Source organism: Trichoderma evansii (assembly GCF_050947405.1).
Source record: "Trichoderma evansii strain SZMC 28006 chromosome Unknown GGI43scaffold_3, whole genome shotgun sequence".
In the NCBI taxonomy this organism is placed as follows: Eukaryota; Fungi; Ascomycota; class Sordariomycetes; order Hypocreales; family Hypocreaceae; genus Trichoderma; species Trichoderma evansii.
Window position 1 is genome coordinate 1,913,931 of NW_028145203.1, and position 18,781 is coordinate 1,932,711.

Below are 18,781 nucleotides of genomic sequence, written 5' to 3' on the forward strand. Positions count from 1 at the left end.
TTTCAGAACAAAATGCATTATTATCGGCATGTAAAATTAAATATTAATCTTATATTCCATATAATAATAATACACTAAAAATGCTTTCTCAAATTGCTCCAGCGTAGAGGTCAATTACTATATGAGATGCTACAGAGTACCTATAGGAAGAGGCTTCAAATGAATATACGTAAGCTTCGTGTTGTATAAGACCGGGGTTGGATTTTAAGTGAATTTGTCAAGCGCAAGGGAACGCACCTGTTAACTTAACCTAGAAATGTGAAAACGGGTGTCCGCCCCTCTTTAAGCCAATGGGAATCGAGTGTTGCGAAGGGACTAGTACACTATATTTGTGTTGGTGTTTAGATGGGGATTCCCTGGTATTCGTCATATCCGAGTGCGAGGTTCATGTTTTCTGATTACAACAGTTAGCCAAAACAAATCTGCCATTGTTCGTCATCGCTGTTCAAGACTTACGCAAGCATTGCGTGGCGGCGCCCTTGTTGAGATTATCAATCGTTGCGCAAACAACGACGCGCTTGCCCGTGCTGTCAACAGCAAATCCACCAATCTCAACGTGGTGCTTGTCCTGGATTCCCTTGACAACTCTTCATAGCTATTAGTTTAGGGAAACAATATGGCACTCATAGGGAACACATACGGGGCTTCGCCAACGACCTTGACCAGCTTCTCGCCAGCATATCGCTCCTGGTAGATCTGAATGATCTCCCGAGAAGTCATCTCCTTGTTCAGTGGGATGCTGACGGTCAGGTGAATACCGCGGAACCAGGAGGCGCTACACCATTGTCAGTCTCACGATACACAGAGTGGGGGAGATATGGCACGTACACATGGGGCATGAATGCTGTGGGTGTGCCAAGATGGTGGCTAATTTCTCTTTCATGAATATGTCCTGTCAACGAATCTGGTACATGTTAGCTTCGTCCTTCCTAGTTGCAGAGTTCTTGCTGGACTCTTACAGGGAAGAAGGTTGTCCTTGAGATTGTTGATGTCGTTCTTGGGAGAAGGCTTTGTGCCTGCGCCACTGTATCCAGAAACTGTATCTGGTTAGCTTCCTAGTTCCATCATTGTCAATTGGGAGTCGCACCGCCGAAAACCTGAGGGCTTCCTCCAAGATGCTCCAAGATGGGCGCCAAGGCAAGTTGTGAGCCAGTAGAATAACACCCAGGACAGCTGATACGGTTTGACTGGGCAAGTTTGCTTCTTGGCTTCAATTCGCAAAGTCCGTAATTCCAAGGTCCACTCTCTTCAAATCTGTAATCGGCGGAGAGGTCGACAATCAAGCTGGAAGACTGGCCGAGAGCATCCACAAAGGGCTTGCAGACACCATTGGGAAGAGCCATAACCCAGCAGTCGACCTTGCCATCCTTATCCAGCTGAGCGACCTCCTCAGGAGACAGGCTCTCATAGATGATCTTGCGCTTAGTGTAGCCCTTGAGCTCTTGACCCTTGAGTTCACGAGAAGATACATATCGAAGGTCCATCATGGGATGCTCGTTAAGAAGATCGATTAAGGCTTGGCCTGTGTAGCCGCGGGCTCCAATGAGGCCGATTCGAGAGGGGGTGGTGTTGGAGGCATTCTTGATGCCTAGGGGAGGGTTCGGGTTTGTGGTAGCGTAAGATAGCTGGCTGGTAGCAGAAAGACAACGAGCTTGCGCGAAGTTGATGCTTCGGCCGATGGAGACCTTGGGCTTGGGCGCGATAAGAGTCGAGGCGATTCGGGGGGTAATGCGGCGAGCGCTGAAGCGCATAGCCGAAGTAGTAGCAGATAGCATTATTCTAGTAACTCTTGAGCTCAATTGGCAGATAGAGATGTTAAACAAAGAGGCTTGAAGGACGTGCTGTACGATGCTGTCCAGCTGGGTTACCCAAAATAATCCTTGACGTGGGTGCGTTGATTGTTTTTGTCTAGTGGCTATCAGCGGCCGAGATCGGGTTTGGGGCGCTGAGTCATCAATCCCGTACGGTGGCAGCTTAGAGAGACTTTGCAGAAGTGCAATAACTCCAATTGTCTAAAAATGAAAAATGAAAAATATACAGTGTATGCATAGTATAATTACTGTATTTTTGGCCCGCCAGAATGCGGGTGATACAAAGAGGGGCTGCCCGCCAGCTTGAGCGCCAAGACGACAAGCACCTGAGGCGCTTTATAATATACGGTATGTGAGAAATTGTTCTGTTAGGAGAATAATTCCGAAGGCCACTCAGATGGAACCAGAGTAGGAACCGCATCTGAGGTTCTGGAGGAAAATATACGAGTACCTGGGTATAATGGCCTGCCTACATGTACTAGATTGCCTCTTGGCCGCATCAACAGCTGCAGGCACATAGAAAGCTGAAAATCAGGCATTCTATGCGCTTACAACTATCGGATCATGCATGATTTGCGCCGCAGGGATTACCCGCAGCGGGCGGCTGAGAAGGTGGCTCATTAAAGCCCAATGTATCTTCAGGCGGGGCCCTACAACTCGCCTTTCACTTTACCGCCTGCGACGTTCAGCATCTAGACAACCCTCGAAGCATATTAATACAATCAACACTAAATGGGGCGTCAGGGTCTGAGACGAAGCCTCAAGAATCTCCAAGGGAAGCTACCAGGCTGGCTATGGCCCGAGGATCAGTATAACACATCGGGCTCCCATACATCTGAACCCCAGAAGCAGATATTAACAAATCCTCAATCCGATAATGCTCCAATCAATGAACTTTGGAATATAGCATATGAGAAGCTTCGAGCAGAGAGTAGTGCACTCATCGAGGAATATGAGAGAAAGCTCCAAGGCAATTTGGTCGCTGGGCTGGGCTCGATGTCAAACGCTAGTATGAGAGACCGAATGCAAACGATCCTGGAGTACAAAATGAACGAAGTAAATGCAAATACATGGAAATTAAAATTCAGGAGCTCAGAGGTTGAGGTTAGAGATATTGTGCAGCCGGTTCTAGGAGTTGTGAGCTTGGTCAATGAATATGTTACTGATGCCATGAGTGTAAACCCCTACGCATCTCTGGCTTGGGCTGGCATTAGCTTGTTGCTGCCAGTAAGTCGGATTGTAGAATAAACGTAGCTAGGGAGAGCTACTGACTGATCATTTTTAGCTGTTTATTAATCCATCATCGCAAATGGCATCTTTAGCAAAGGGGTTAGAATTCATCTCAACACTCATCGCCCAGAGCCGAATGAGAGAAGAGCTCTACATCCGTCGCTATGGGTTGAAGACTCACGAGGACCAGCCTTTCCAAAAATCTCACCACGAGTACAAGAACGGCTTAGAGAGGCTCTATCGACAGATTTTAAAATTTCAAGCCAGAGCTTATTGCTACTTTACTGACAGCTCCGCATCTCGCATTTGCCTAGATATTACAAAGCAAAATGATTGGGACCAGCTGATTGATGGAATTCGCGAACAGGAGACTATGTTTGCTAAATTGTCTACGACATGGCGCGATATTCAATACGACAATGAATGTTCGGCTGCCGAGAACCGGCACCAAGAAACAATGAGCCTCTGGTTTACTATTGGGGCAAATGTCCTTAGCTTAGAGCGAGCTATTCAAGAGGCACAAGATCAAGAAGGCCGTATCAATTTGCTCAAATGGTTGTGCGATATTGACCACACCGAGCTTTATAATAGTGCTCGTCATAAGCATACTAATGGTACGGGTGAGTGGCTCATATATCGGAGAGAGGTATTCAAGACATGGGAGAAGAGTACCGCGTCCAAGTCTTTTTTATGGCTTCATGGAAAAGGTATGTCTCTACCTCATGTGCTCTTTTATTTATCCGTAAGGATTACCTAACAGCTTTGTAGCTGGCTCTGGAAAGTCTGTCTTGAGCTCTTCGGTGATCAAACATCTACAAGACCAGCACAAGGGGAACGCTACAAATGTGCTCGCTTATTTTTATTTTAGCTTCAGCGACTCCCAGAAGCAGAAAGTCGACGGAATGCTCTCATCACTTATAAAACAGATTAGTGCTCGTCGGCCGCATATACCACAAGCAGTCCAAAGTCTTGGCGAATATAAAAATGACGGCGGCCGTCCGGATACCAAAACATTAATGGAAGCGCTAATCGCCTCTATGCAGGGATTTTCAGCCGTATATATCATTATTGATGCTTTAGATGAGTGTCCAATGATTGATGACGAGAGGAAGAAGCTTCTTAATAGCTTACGCCATATCCTTCAAGTAGCGCCCGATAGCCTTCACATGTTTTGTACAAGCCGCAAGGAAGTAGATATAGATAAAGCCATTAGGCCTCTGTTATCCGAGTCTTGGGGAGAAGAAGTCGATTTATCAGACCAAGTCGGAGTTCTCAACAATGACATTGCCCAGTATATCGATTCCATTTTGGCTGATGCCGATTACGATACATGGCCAAAGAGTATCAAAGAAGAAACAAAAATTGCGCTGATGGAGAAAGCGGATGGAATGTGAGTCACCCCCCAGAATTTCATCAATAATATTGCTCATTGCTAGTTAAGGTTCCAGTACATCCGTTGCCAGTTCGAAAACTTGCAAAAATTATCCTCTGTGGATGCCGTCCGCAAGGCTCTCCAAGACCTTCCAAGAGGACTTGATTTGACCTATAACAGAATGCTCCAGAGTATAGATGAAGATTTCCAACCACAAGTCATAGCATCACTGAAATGGCTCGCCTTTGCAATAGAACCCTTGGAGATTGGTCTGCTTGCCGAGATCTTTGTACTACCACCCACGCCTGACGAAGGATTTGAGAGAATTTCTCCTCTGTTTTCTCCAATAGATGTGCTAAAGTACTTTCCTGGACTCATAGTTATCCAAGAAGTTGGTGCTCAGAAAATACACGAAGAGCGCAAAAAAGATCTCCATGTCCGACTGGCTCACTTTTCGATCAAGGAGTACTTGACATCTGATCGAATTTTCCAGAGCCATGCATCTAGCTTTGCATTTACAGAGTCTGATGCTCACATGCATATCGGACACTTATGTCTCGCCTATCACCTGCACATAAGCTCGATGACTAGGATATCGGATTTCTATAAGGATGAGAATAGGTACAAGAAGAAATTGTTGACATACGCATCTCTCAACTGGGCTGAACATTTGGAAATGATCCCTCACGCATCCTGGCCACTTAAAGTTTCACGAAATGCTGTTCTTTCGATGTCAATTCGCAGCCAAAGCCTGCTTCTTATGGTTAGCAATTACTACCCGTATAAGGATTTAATTTGGCGACCTCATTGCTTTACTGCCATGCGCGGCTTCCGCCAGCTCACTGAAATGTTGATTTCAAGGAGTCCCGGTTTTAATAAGTATCTCACGCAAGTGGATCTAGACGAGGGGCTTCGTTATGCGACGGATAATCGAAGAAAGAGCATCGCAAAACTCTTTTTGGACAATGGCGCCCAAATGCACGACTATTTGGAAAAGGCAGCAGAGCAAGGAGATGCAGCCATTGTAGGGCTTCTACTGGACCACGGCGCTGAAACCAATGTAATCGCTGGTAAATTGGATTCGGCGTTGCGAGCTACGCTATGGGGAGGCCATCTCGATTTACTCAAGCTTCTTTTGAGTCGTGGAGCCGATGTCAACAGCCCATTCAGAAAGGCACAATATATGCCCAAATTATGGGAGTCAAGGAGAAGACAGCCACATACTGCAGACTGTTTGCGTTTTCTTTTCAACAACGGCGCCGGCGTCGACATGAATACAAACAGTTCTCTGGCAGCGGCGCTCTTTGTGGCAATATCTCTCGGATATACGGAAGTATCCAGACTATTGCTCGAACGAGGTGCGAATGTGAATGACATGGCTGGGCAGGACAGCTACCCACTCCACGCGGCAATTGTACAAATGGATCCTGATATTGAGTTCGTCAGGTACTTACTTGACCTCGGCGCAGATCCTAACGCTCAGGGGGGTGGTTTTGGCACCGCTCTACAGGCTGCTTGCACTTGCATAACTTTTAACAGCAAGGAGAAAATGGCTGATATCATGAAACTTTTGATTGATAAAGGCGCTGATGCCTCTATTAAAGGAGGCAAATACGACACGGCATTACAGGCAGCATGCTCGAACCACAACGTCCCAAATTCTGTTGTACAGCTGTTACTAGAGAAAGGCGCTGATGTGAATGCTCAAGGAGGAGAGTATGGCAACGCCTTGCAGGCGGCATGTCAAGGCGGATTTGCGTTTCAGGAGCGCAAGCTAGAAGTAGTACAGTTGCTTCTGAGCTGCGGCGCTGATGTGCAAGCTAGAGGCGGCTATTATGGGACGGCGCTCCAAGCAGCCTGCGCTGAAGGATACATAAACATAGTGAGCCTCTTGATCAATCACGGTGTCGATGTAAACGTTCAGGGCGGACGATACGGCACAGCGCTTCAAGCAGCTTGCGGGGTCGGAGATCTACGGGTGGCAAAACTACTGCTTGAGCACGGTGCTGATGTGAACTTTGAAGGCGGATATTACGGTACTGCATTTCAGGCTGCCTGCGCAGGGGGGGATATTAAAGTGGTACGTCTGCTCCTCAAACACGGTGCTAATATTCATGTGCGGAACAATGGAGCCTGGCACACGGCCACACAGTCTGCCAATGCAGATGATGACCTGGTGATACTATTGCTTAACCTCGGCGTTGATGTGAACGATCCGCATGGCCCTTATGGCTCGGCTCTTCACACTTCGCTGCGGCATAGTTGGGACCCTAGCGCATTGTTCTTGGCTGAGGATACATGGAGTATTACTGATGAACCCAATGTAAATGACGGAGATAGTAGTGATGGGAGCGATATTATGGGTGGATATATGCATTTCCCAGCCGATTGGGCCTACAGGATTCGACTCTTGCTCAGGCGTGGTGCTGACCCCAATATTGCAGTCGGTGAATACGGTACGGTGCTCCAGATAGCGTGTACCGTAAAGCCAGACTTCCCATATGAGAGTAAAAATGTGTATTTCGGCGTAGCCGGACCAAAGCTTCTTCTCGAGATATGTCCTGACATCGACGTCAATGCACAAGGTGGAAAATACGGCTCGGCTTTACAAGCGGCAGCATACTCGGGCCAGACGACCTCCATTACCTTTCTTTTAAACAAAGGAGCCCATGTGGACGCTCGAGGCGGGAAATATGGCAGTGCCCTAAACGCTGCCGTTATTGCAGGCAATTGGGACATTGTTCAGATCCTGCTCGATGCTGGGGCGGTGCCTGACTGCCACACAATATTCGAGCCTGATGAAGAGTGGCTTCAACGTGTGTTAGAAGACAAAGATGATGGTCAAGAGGGCGTGGAGAGATATAGAAAGTTTTGGGAGGTAGAGAAGGCAAGCAAAGTACATGTAGACAAGGAAGGAGAAAAAGAATAGAATCTATGCAATATTCTAGCAGTAAGCGATGTCAAATGATTTAAGAGCAGTCTTGTTGATAGTTACTGTTGCGCAGTGTAGAACTTGGTATTTATAGTACAATAGCTCAGACAAAATCTCGCCTCGCTCTAGAGAAGAATCCGTACAGATGGCTTGACACGGTTCCTGCACACTGCAAACTATACTGGAGTGAAATCAAAATATATTGCCACCGGTATAGAGATTTCGATTTCATTGACTGATATGCTTTAGGAACTTAAAGGTACATAAGTTACAATTGCGATGAAGCCAATACTCTGCAAACAAATAAACTATCTGCTAACGTATGTGATATTAATATAGGAGCATATTTCTCCCTATAATGAAGCCATTCAATCCACCATTAATAATTTATTGATCACTATCATGCTTCTTTTAGTCTTCAATGGTAGTCATATTATATTCTCTCCTCCGGTGATGGTACTTTCGCTAATCATTGCCGCCTTCAGCGCTTATATCTAATGAACTGCAAAGCTGCATGTTACCTACCTAAGCGATGCTCACATACCTGTTCGCTCCCATCTACATATATTCTCTACCCCGCATTTTATATGACCAGTCAAGCGGCTAATAACAGGGAATTGCAAACAATCTGCAAATAATCAGCGTACGATATTACTATTACGCGCACTATAACAAATCAGCAGTATAGCTTTCTTTACGTTATTAATTATTCATAAATCCTTCTACTTAATTCTTCCCAGTTTTCTCATTAAACTGCTTAGAGTGACCAACCTAGTATTAGGAATTAAGTGGCTTTATCAACTCACTGTACAACTTGCTCAATCGTCAGGAAGAGGGGTCATTAGCTGTGAGAAAATATGCTTCTTATTTCACTATTGTACGTGAATATTTCTCCTGCAGTCCCTCTTTTACAAATAACCGCTTGCCGGGAATCAAGGGATTTTATACCCGGACAAAAGTGCATCCTACCCAGATCCCATAGGAATTCTTTTGCTGCTTTAGGCTGAAGCATACATATATACACATACATCAAGCTGTATGATATGTATTCATCTCTGTATTTGTCTTTCCATTAGTGTCTCTATCTTGGAAATAACCATCGAAAAGCGTCAAAACATGATTTCGTGGCCCGCTTTCTCGCTAGATAGCCTTCAGGCTACATCTGAAGAGCCTTACAAAGGGCCACCACGCAATCTTACGCTATAAGAGAGTACAAAATCAAGCCTGAGCTTCTGCCACCAAAATACGAAATTAAGGGTACAGACCCAGCTTCTAAAATTCTCTTTGTAAATGTAAATATTCTAGAATCGAGTGGTCGCGAATCATATAAGGGTTCCGTATGTATTCAAGGTTGGTTCTTAAGCTCTTTTTTTAGACTATTAAGTAAAAAAGAAAAGAAGAAAGTATAATATAGATAGGCGAGCGTATCGTACTCGTTGGATCTATCCCTAATGAAATTGAACTCAAGAGGTACCCGAATGTTACTGTATGCGATGGAAAAGATCGCACCATCATGACTGGTCTTGGGGATGCCCATACACACATGACTTGGAACAGTGGCGATATCAATCAGCTTGGGAAAATGGACGCTGAAGAGCATTTGATGTTGACAAAGGAAAATGCGAAATGTTACCTAGACTCTGGCTATACTATGTAAGCATTTCATCTGTCGCAGACGTCAAATCGGTAATAATTAGGTGCCCCAGGTGCTTTGGGGCTGCAGCTGCGAAAGATCACCTCGACATAGCTGTTCGGGACGCTATCAACGATGGATCCATCCCGGGGCCGCGTTCCCTTGCAAACGCACGCGAGATTGCTAAAATAGATGGCGAATTGAGCCCCGATATCAGTTTTATGGTAGACAACGTTGATGGTCAGTTCCATAATAGCCCAATATCAGGATATTTAACTAACCAATAGTTAGATTTCCGCCGCACTATCAAGACAATCGCAGATCTTGGCGCTGATAATATAAAGCTTAGTATGTCTGGGGAGGCTATCACTGAGATCCGTTCGGCCGAAGATTGCTACTATACAGAGGAAGAAACCAAGGTAGCTACCGACGAGGCGCACAGATTAGGCAAACGTGTCTGCTCTCATGCTAGAGCCCGGGATTCTGTCATTCAGTCCGCCAAATACGATGTGGACGTTATTTTCCACGCCTCATATATATGTGATGAAGGTATGAAACAACATCCAATCTCAGATTGGTGCCTAATAATACTGATCATCGGAGATTAGGCATGAAGCTCCTTGAGGAGAAGAAGGACCGTATTGTTGTCGCTCCTGCAATTAACTGGCTTTGGGCGACTCTCTATGATGCTGAGCCCTACGGATACAGCTTCAGCGCTGCGGAGGCATTGGGATACAAGAGGGAGACTGAAATTGCTATTGCAGCATTGAGGGAGATGCATCGCCGTGGAATTATTGTTCTACCAGGAGGGTGAGTTGATATACACCCCTGTTCTTTCGGCACGATTGAGTAATAGCAGACTCTACGCTAATATCTTTACTGCAGTGACTATGGCTTCGCCTGGTGCCCGCATGGTACATATGCACGGGATCTCGTGCATTTCCACAAACTGTTAGACATGACTACACACGAAAGCATCATAGCTGCTACTGCGGGAGTGGGAGCTTTAATGGGCCGTCCACATGAGCTCGGCAGGGTTAGGCCCGGATACTATGCTGATTTGATCTTGGTTGACGGAGATCCTATTCTGGATATTGAAATCCTTCAGAACCATGTTAAGTTGAATGTCATTATGATCAATGGGCGAATCCACAAGGCCGGACCTGGCGATTTCATCACGAATTAAAGCATCGAAAAAACAAAGTAATCTCAGGCAATGTTGTAACGAATCTACCAATTCAAACACGCCAATGGACAAAAGATTGAGTGGTTAATCTAATATTTACCAATGAATTTAGCAGCGGAAGTATTTTTATAACATTAATCTTAAATAAAAGCGGACGTTGGAGAACGCCTATCTCAGGTCAAACGTAATGGGCAATGTCCAGTTCAGGGCGTATTATAAACATGTGACCATAAGTGTCGAGGGATGATAATGTCAGCAAATCGATGGCTGCCCACTCAGTAGTAGACCAAAATTCATCTAAAAGAAACTGAGAGGTGAGAGATACGCGTATTCTGCTGAGACTATCTGACTAAATGTTTTCGACGGGGTTAACAGGGTTAGCTTATGCATGTAATCTCACAATCCTAATTGCAAAGAGAGCGACTATTATTTAGCAGTATGTAAATGATCTAGTATGTATCTTAGTATGTAATACCCTGATAGGAAGCGTGTTACAAGCCTCTCTCCATGAGTTCGGCCGGGGATGATAAACGTCCCCTAATCATAGCAATGTAGCGAATCGACGATTCTATAATGACTGCCAACTGCTGTATAGGAAAATGTAGCCGTTTTTCGAGTGGTCCTACGATACTTTCGTCCACATTCGCGCTTTGCCAACGCTGAAGATATGCAGTATCGGAGAATTAAATCTTAAATCTCACTTTATCTCATAAATCTGCCACTATCTTTCAGTGGTGACTCAACAAGGGATTGTATTGCTCCACTGTCGATGGATTCATTGAGCCTACACACGATATTTATCGAACAAGAAGAGATAATATATAAATTCTAGCCCAATGGTGTAGCAACCGTCTAAGTGGCAGTCATAACAGTGTATCTCTGCCCTTCATACAATCTCGGTTTTAAAAACGGTCCCCTGTCATGTGTGAGTCCATTTCAGGTGCGAAGCACAGGTTATGATAAAACTAAGTATACATCATGCTTCTCGGCGCTGAAAATTCTGATGTGTCATGATCGTCCTATCATATGCTAAATAATGAAATAAAATTTACCCCTTCTATTCATTTGCCGCCATTCCCGTAAACCCGATGAGTTGCTTTGTTGTTGCACATAGAGTTCATAACTGCAAGAGTTGACAGTTAATCTGTACTTTCACTGGATGGCTTTCAGTAATCACTAATTGCGACATAGATGACACAGACGATGGCCTCATGAAGCGGATTTTCCACTAAATCCGATAACTTTTGGAGCCCCTTGCGGAGTGTGTCTTTGGCCTATATCCGGGGCGCGAATTTTTAGGACTTGATAGTGGGTAGCTTTTGATACGTGGATGCTTAGCAGGTAGTACGCATATCTATATTTCAATATTGCTGAAAAGAGTAAAATCTGCTGACAATACAATTGGTTGAGCGTTAGGGATCATAACGGACACTACGGAGTACCATTGTCACTACTTTTGCCCCCTCACATCTCGCGTAATGACATGGAGCACAAGCAGAACCCCCTTGATTATGAGTATTGCTGTTGGGGTATGTTTTTGCTATCCGCATAGTAGCTAACTAACCTAGTAAAGGTAGTAAGTCACTTGGCTCATTTTTCTATAACTACCTATATCTATTCCGTAGTAACTTATGATATGAAACAAACTATGGGCAAAACATTTTCATTGCGAAAGAATCTATGTACGCAATTCTTCACATGTTTATATACTTTGGTTAAGGCGTAGCTTTTTACTTTTGAAATAGAACGCCCTCTCTCTTTTCTACGGTACTTTATGATAACTCCCCTGTGCTGTAATTCACTAGCTGGGCGAATGCCGGATGGTTCGTTCTCCTGTGGAGGCAGTCAGCGCACTAGTACGCTTTTATCTCGTATACCCGATTTGGCAAACGACGATGACCGCTAATAATTGATGGAAATATACTGTGTCGCACACTTTCTTTGACTGCAATATTGCATATCGGAGATATACTTCAAGTGTAGAGGATATTTACCGAATTAGGTATACGAGAGAGCTGCAAACCAACTGGAAATACGGAGTTTAAGGAAATTAGAGCCCATAGTTGAAGAATAGATATAAATTGAGACGTTGCCATGAAACTCCAGACGTCTTTTTTTATCAGCAAGTAATAAAAACAGAGAATTCTATAGATTTTTACGCTACCATACAATTCATCATTCATCATGTCTACCGTCCCTAAGAAGAAGGTCGACAATCTCCCTGCGGCTGCACCTCTGCCCAAAAGCTTGCTTGGCTATCATCGCCAGTTGTCACCCACGGCTGCAGTTAAAGTCAGTCCCCTCTGCCTTGGAGGCATGGGGTTTGGAACAGCATGGGAAGATATTATGGGCAGTTGCGACAAGGAAGCATCCTTTGAGCTGATGGATTATTTCTATAGCCAGGGAGGCAACTTTATTGATACGTGCGTTGCTAAAGTCTTTTTAACCCAGCTACGAAAAAAAAAAAGGAAAAGATGCTAACTTCCAATGTTCCTAGAGCGGGAAACTATCAATGCGGAGAATCCGAAGAAATCATTGGTGAATGGATGAAAGCACGAAATAACCGAGAGGAAATTATCGTGGCCACCAAGTACACGTCTGCTTGGCAGCTGCACAACCAAGACACAAAGATACAGTCTAACTTTGGCGGAAACAACAAGAAGTCTCTAGTACTGTCTATCGAAGCGAGTCTTAAAGCACTGCAGACATCCTACATTGATTTGGTTAGTTTTGGCTTTTCCTTCCCATTCAATACATGTTGTTGTCTTCTGAATGAGCTAACTCGGACGCGAATTAGTATTACGTCCACACTTGGGATTTCACAACCAGCATCCCGGAACTCATGCAATCTCTACACAATTTCGTCGTGGCCGGAAAAATTCTCTATCTAGGCATTTCTAATACTCCAGCATGGGTTGTTGCCAAGGCCAACGAGTACGCTCGCCAGAAGGGATTGACTCAATTTTCTGTCTTTCAAGGGCAGTGGAATGCTGCCGAGCGAGAAATCGAGCGCGAGATTGTTCCCATGTGTATCGATGAGGGCATTGCTCTGGCACCCTTTGGTGTCTTGGGAATGGGTTACTTTCGCACTTCAGCCCAGCGAGAGGCTGAGAAAGAACAGGGAGCTAGAGAGGGTCGCAAGGTTCCTTTCGTCGATAAGCCCCAGAAGACCGTTATGGCAGATACTCTGGAGAAGCTAGCTTTGGCTCGCGGCACGTCCATCACCAGCGTAGCCTTGGCTTGGGCTAGAACCAAGGCCCCATATGTCTTCCCTATTGTGGGCGGTCGCAAGACCGAACACCTCAAGGCTAATATTGAAGCACTTGGCATAGATCTGACGGATGAGGAAAAGAATGCAATTGAGAATGCTATACCATTTGAATTTGGATATCCTCAGACATTTTTGGGTGGGCCAAAGGGCACTCAGTATGCGAAGGATGCTTGGACAACGGCGAGATTGGGACACTTTGATTGGGTATCACCACCACAGGTACGTTGATATTGAGCTTGACCCATGCTATCCTACCTAGGCTAACACAATGTAGGCACCCAAACCTCATCCTGTATAAGGTAGCGAGACTTTGAGGGCACATGCGATTACATATTTGTGGCTCATTACCAACTATCACATCGATCATAGACTAGCTACATTATATCCAGACGGCGCTTAGCGAATATAGATATAAGATTACATTATCATGCCTACAGTTGAAGCTAAGGCTATTACTAGCTAACAGATCATCCATTTCCGTGCTGTTGAGTCTACACTATTTGCTCCAATGTCTGCTAGCTAATACAGCACTTATCCTACCTATAGCGCCAGCTATTCACTACGTGTGTGTACATGTAATTAACCGAACAACGCTAAAAGGCACCGTGTCAGCAGCTTGGCCGCACTTCACCATGCCGCCCGGCCACTAGCGAGCTTTGGAATCAACGAGACTTATTTAAAAGTTCTATTCATTTTCTTTCCTTACAGGAGTCATCAGATTATTAGACATACTCTCTTTTCATTGCGCTTTGAAACAATGGCAGCGGCTCCCAACGGAAACTTTGGAGTATTTGCAATTTCACAAGCAGGAGAGATTCCAATAGTTACAACTCCTCGAGTTGACGACCATGGACGCGAATTACGCCAGCGGAGACGACATGTCAAGTCTCGGGCTGGATGTTTGACATGTAAATCATCCAGAGTCAAGGTAAAATGGAAAAGAATTCAAATTCTCTATATTTATCATTTTTTTTCAAAGAGAGAAGGACAAATATTAACTGACAATCTTACAGTGCGACGAGATCCGACCTGTTTGCGCGAGGTGTTCAGCCAAAAATATACCGTGTCAGTATGAATTTGGCATCATGTCCATGTTGCCAAACCATCCACGAGACCAAATCCACTATCAGAGATCTGGTAATAGCTCCATTCCAAGATCTCCTGGACTGGGTCTTGATATGACAGTCCTACAACTCCTGTACCATTTTGACCGCCACACTGCGTCGACACTTGCCTTTGGCGCCAGTGTATGGAGAGACGGGGTGATTCCTTTGGCACTAAACGTTCGTTATGTAAAGCACTCTTTTTTTCAATTCGATAAATGCTAACGATAGCCAGTATGAGGTCGTTATGCATGCAATCTTAACGATATCCGCCTCTCATCAGCATAGCATTTCGCCCGATAATCCTACATACATCAAAGCCATGGCCTATCATCTAGATCTTACCCTCTCTGGTTTCAGGGGTCTCTTAGCACAGGGAACAGAGAATTGCAATCATGATGTAGTCATTGCTTGCTCTCTCTTGCTGGTCCATTATGCTTGGTCCATGCCCTTTTTTGCATATGCAGACGAGAAAATCGATATGAGAAGCGAACCAGACAGGCTGCTCAAATTTGCTGCAGGCCTCAAAGCAGTCATCATGTCTATGAAGGAAGATGAGAGCTACCCTGATGGCATTTTCAAGTCTCCCTTGTCCGGCGCTACCATCCAAGGATTTCAAGACTGGGAATCGGCTATAGGAACTAGATTTGACTTTCGCGAAATTTTCTTTGGTGCTCAGTCAACTGCTTTAGATGGTTCTTTCGGATGCTGCATGCACCATGGATCATACAATGCTTTTGATCGGCTAGCTCCTCTCTTAAAAACTATGGACGCTGTAAGGAACGGCCATGCTATCCATCACTTGATACTTCAGATACAGATATATACCCTGTTCTGGCCCTCCAAGGCATCAAAAGGTTTTGAAGAAGAATTCGCCATGAACCAAACCGAAGCATGTGTTGTCATGCTTACATTCTACGCTACCGCGTGGTGGCTTCTTTCTGAGAGTGTGTGGTGGGCCAGGACTCGTACAAAGGTTATGTGCGAATCCATTCTCGAAAGCTTCGACAAGAATAATATGGACGAGGGGTGGAAGGCAAATATCGAACATATCCGCCAGTACTTTAACTTTACGCCGAATTGCACTGGTGGGTGGTCAATTGGAGATCCGGGTTATCATCCAGCAACAGAGTTTTGATAATAGTATGAATGTAACAGGACGTCTTATGTACATAGCGTATTTAATATCCATAAATATCTTTACATTTTCAGTACAAGATAAAAAAAAATCCAGCCCTTTTATGCACTTAAATAGTAATTGCGGGCAGTATACCCTGCAAAAAGGGAAAAATATATCGAAGCGACCACGCCAGGAGTCGAACCTGGAATCTCTAGAGGTGGTGATTCTCAACCGAAATCTAGCGCCTTAGCCATTAGGCCACGCGGCCAACTGATCTTGTTGTTTTCTATGCGTCTTTTTAATATTCATAAACGTATATGCCTTCTGCCATCCAAAGATTCCAAAGAAATCAGATATGCAGGCAAAAAAATCAGCTGAGGTTTTGCTGATACGAGCTATGGAATCAAGCGTCAGAAAATTTCTGCATGACAAGCAGGCGGTAGGGCTATTATACAGTGCTTCATCGCCGCGGGTGGCAAATCAGTGTCCGGGAGCTAGCGACGTGCTGATTACCCATTCTGGTAATAAAAAGTAATCGTACTGTGCCAGTATTAGAAAATTAGATGACTTCAAAATTACCTTGTAAGGCAAGCGTCTTCGAAGAATGAATGCGGAATACGACAATGATAGAAAATAGAACGGAAAAGGGGGAAATCTCTTTATGATTGTTTGATAGTTCTAGGCATAGGAGTCATCCTCAACAGTCTCAGCTTAATGGTCCTCTACATTTTCATCTCTTCCTGGGTACATGATATCTTGAACCCATACAGCCCGAACAAGGTTGACAAAAACAAAGACAAAGATAATGACTATGCAGATGCTCATTCCTGTAGTCACCCACTGCAGACTGCTACTGGCCAATTCTTTCCCGATAGAGATCGTTGCTAATGTAAAGCCTGTATTAGGAAACACCATAGACCACCAGCCCAGATGAAAATACTTCGGTGGCGATGAAACAACAGCAACAACCGCGATACCGAACCACCAAAAGCTGAGGGCCCAGAGAGAAACAGCCACTAGAACTGCGATGACCCTGATGACACTTCTCTCGATAGCTAGTTCTTCGATACTGTCAGGTACTCCATTCGCCATGCCAATCAAAGCCAAGGCCGTGAACGCTGGCGGCCCAACACACATGAAAAGACCAGGGCGGTGTTCTCGGTTTGGAAGCCCAGACTGAATCAAGCGTCCAATCATATGAGCATACATCAGTATGGCAACCGACATCCCAAGGCCTTGACATGTTAGCCCAGCGATGAGAATTGGCATGGCGGCGATGTCAGGTTGTGTTGCTGCTATGACAGACGCAATCGTCCCGGAAAGCATGATGGGAAAGATTGGCAAAATTAGAGTTGGCATGAAGCTTTGGAGATTGAGGTTGTGAATCGCAAAAACGTAGCTGTATTGACCAACGGCTAACACAGCCGTTAAAGCGACGTATATCCAGAAAGCTGCTTGTATGCCCCATTTCAATCCAACATGGTTATCTGGTATGGCATATCTTTGAGTGCTTGTGATAATTGTAGCGATAGAGAGAAAGAAAGTCGGGAAAAAGAAACCTTCTCTCGGGTGAGTAAGAGAACGCATCATTTCACCAGTATAGAAGACAAATCGAGCTGCCATTGCCATTGCAACGAGCGAAAATATGATAATGTTCACGATATAAACCACAAAGCCAATAGTTTTCAAGCCATTGAATTGATTAGGCTGTGCAAATATAAGCAAGGATAAACCTCCTGTGCTCATCGGTAGAGTATACCAAGCCCATGTGAAGTGTTGAAGTCTCTGCCGTATAGCTAGCTTTGGTCTATTCGGATCGTAAATATCATTGGCTGGTTTCATGGCATTTTCCTCGTCGTCTGCGTGCTGCTTCTCAGGTGTTGGCGTGTTAGTGCGTGTTACATCGTCAGAAGGCACTCTTGTATGGTTGGTGGCGCTGGTTTTAGGCCTTGCTCTCTCAGCAGCATCGTTGTCGATGGGAACAAAGAACTCTGAAAGTTCCTGGTCCTCGGATTCGGATCTTCCTGGATAAGGTAGGTCGTCCCATTTCAGAGACTGTGTATTGTGAGCCATAATAGATGATTTCGTGTGTTGTCGAACAAGCGACCCTTTGGAGAGAAAAAGTATACTATAGTATGTTGGAAAGCTCTGTGGAGTGAAAATGTCTGATTGAGGAGCTCTGAACACGTTAGGAGATTTCATATCTAAATATTCTAGAACCTCCTTCCTAACCTTGCTTGCTTTCCGAGCACAGGCGAAGCCAGGGCCCCAGCGACTTCCCGACATGTATCTCTTGGACGGGTGGCTGTACAGGGAGCTGACGCAGCAAGAGCAAAGCTTGGGTGCCATAATTAGGTATCAATAGGCAGCGAGTCTCATTTCGATAAGTCGTTTGGCTGCAGTGAGTTACATTGGTTACCTCACTGAAGCTTTATCGTGTGTCAAACATCTTGGCCATGCCAGCCAAGATGTGGTATGGCAGAAGTCTTGAGCTTGGCGCGGCACTTGCGCCGCTCTTAAAAGCCGATCACACTAATCGGGTGTGAAATTAGAAAAGTTAATTTAGCTAGCGAGTCAATCTGCCGGAAAACTCTCAGGGGTTGATACGATCTTCAAGGGCTAAAATGATGTCGGTGTTATGCCGGTGAACGAGGTAAGAATTCGCCAAGTCTCTTATCAACTTGCCGCAGTCATGGTGGGCCTTCTAGAGAAAAGGTACCACCAGGTATAGAATAGCATTATGAGATATTTGCTGAATCTAAAGATTATTGTGTTGTTGCTATGGAAAAGAGAAAGGAAAGAGCTGCTTGAGCAAACGGATATAGGCGGATCCACTTGACTGCGCACTCAACAAGCAACGAACCCCATTAGATAGCATGCGTAAATGTTCGGTGTCATCGTAATATACCAAGTCTAAGATATAGTCTTGCTGCCTCTATTTAGAATGAGATAAGTTTTGTAAAGGTATTCACTAAGAATAGGTATTATAAAAGATATGGAGCTCGACAACCATGCTCCATTCAGTTTAGAATTCTTACGCCAGATCGCTGCGGCTATTATCTCTCTAACATGCTCAATACCCACAGAATAAGCTTGGCAGCTGCAGAGATAAGAAATGCCACA

General features: G+C 44.9%; 7 protein-coding genes and 1 non-coding gene across 8 annotated transcripts; 5 read left to right on the top strand and 3 right to left on the bottom strand.

The window, feature by feature from the left end:
* On the bottom strand, window positions 1-2,058 carry GGI43DRAFT_396785 (NAGSA dehydrogenase family protein). Its single transcript, XM_083205018.1, has 6 exons — window positions 1,088-2,058; window positions 960-1,037; window positions 829-904; window positions 641-775; window positions 457-587; window positions 1-394 (listed from the first exon to the last, which is right to left on the bottom strand). Exons 1-6 carry the CDS (start codon window positions 1,773-1,775, stop codon window positions 342-344), a joined length of 1,161 nt encoding a protein of 386 aa, XP_083064339.1. The 5' UTR covers window positions 1,776-2,058; the 3' UTR covers window positions 1-341.
* GGI43DRAFT_396789 (ankyrin repeat-containing domain protein) lies at window positions 2,037-7,866 on the top strand. The gene is made up of 5 exons (XM_083205019.1): window positions 2,037-3,038; window positions 3,097-3,748; window positions 3,810-4,431; window positions 4,483-7,604; window positions 7,685-7,866. Exons 1-4 carry the CDS (start codon window positions 2,544-2,546, stop codon window positions 7,340-7,342), a joined length of 4,629 nt encoding a protein of 1,542 aa, XP_083064340.1. The 5' UTR covers window positions 2,037-2,543; the 3' UTR covers window positions 7,343-7,604; window positions 7,685-7,866.
* Window positions 7,867-8,303: 437 nt separating this feature from the next.
* On the top strand, window positions 8,304-8,582 carry GGI43DRAFT_396791 (uncharacterized protein). The gene has a single exon (XM_083205020.1). The coding sequence runs from the start codon at window positions 8,384-8,386 to the stop codon at window positions 8,549-8,551; it is 168 nt and encodes a 55-aa protein (XP_083064341.1). The 5' UTR covers window positions 8,304-8,383; the 3' UTR covers window positions 8,552-8,582.
* A 276-nt stretch (window positions 8,583-8,858) lies between these two features.
* GGI43DRAFT_431299 (metal-dependent hydrolase family protein) lies at window positions 8,859-10,164 on the top strand (the record flags this gene model as incomplete). Its single annotated transcript, XM_083209389.1, has 5 exons — window positions 8,859-8,998; window positions 9,052-9,218; window positions 9,270-9,527; window positions 9,587-9,788; window positions 9,864-10,164. 5 exons carry the CDS (start codon window positions 8,859-8,861, stop codon window positions 10,162-10,164), a joined length of 1,068 nt encoding a protein of 355 aa, XP_083064342.1.
* Window positions 10,165-12,348: 2,184 nt separating this feature from the next.
* Window positions 12,349-13,733, top strand: GGI43DRAFT_380685 (Aldo/keto reductase; the record flags this gene model as incomplete). The annotated part of the gene is made up of 4 exons (XM_083203017.1): window positions 12,349-12,587; window positions 12,662-12,887; window positions 12,962-13,654; window positions 13,710-13,733. The coding sequence occupies 4 exons, from the start codon at window positions 12,349-12,351 to the stop codon at window positions 13,731-13,733; spliced, it is 1,182 nt and encodes a 393-aa protein (XP_083064343.1).
* A 384-nt stretch (window positions 13,734-14,117) lies between these two features.
* On the top strand, window positions 14,118-15,845 carry GGI43DRAFT_254749 (Zn(II)2Cys6 transcription factor domain-containing protein). Its single transcript, XM_083200878.1, has 3 exons — window positions 14,118-14,363; window positions 14,449-14,718; window positions 14,774-15,845. Exons 1-3 carry the CDS (start codon window positions 14,193-14,195, stop codon window positions 15,674-15,676), a joined length of 1,344 nt encoding a protein of 447 aa, XP_083064344.1. The 5' UTR covers window positions 14,118-14,192; the 3' UTR covers window positions 15,677-15,845.
* On the bottom strand, window positions 15,831-18,225 carry GGI43DRAFT_396798 (voltage-dependent anion channel-domain-containing protein). The gene is made up of 3 exons (XM_083205021.1): window positions 17,891-18,225; window positions 16,113-17,823; window positions 15,831-16,053 (listed from the first exon to the last, which is right to left on the bottom strand). The coding sequence occupies exon 2, from the start codon at window positions 17,729-17,731 to the stop codon at window positions 16,370-16,372; it is 1,362 nt and encodes a 453-aa protein (XP_083064345.1). The 5' UTR covers window positions 17,732-17,823; window positions 17,891-18,225; the 3' UTR covers window positions 15,831-16,053; window positions 16,113-16,369.
* GGI43DRAFT_t52 lies at window positions 15,840-15,926 on the bottom strand. Its single transcript has one exon. It is a non-coding gene; the product is annotated as a tRNA-Arg (tRNA).
* Window positions 18,226-18,781: the final 556 nt, after the last annotated feature.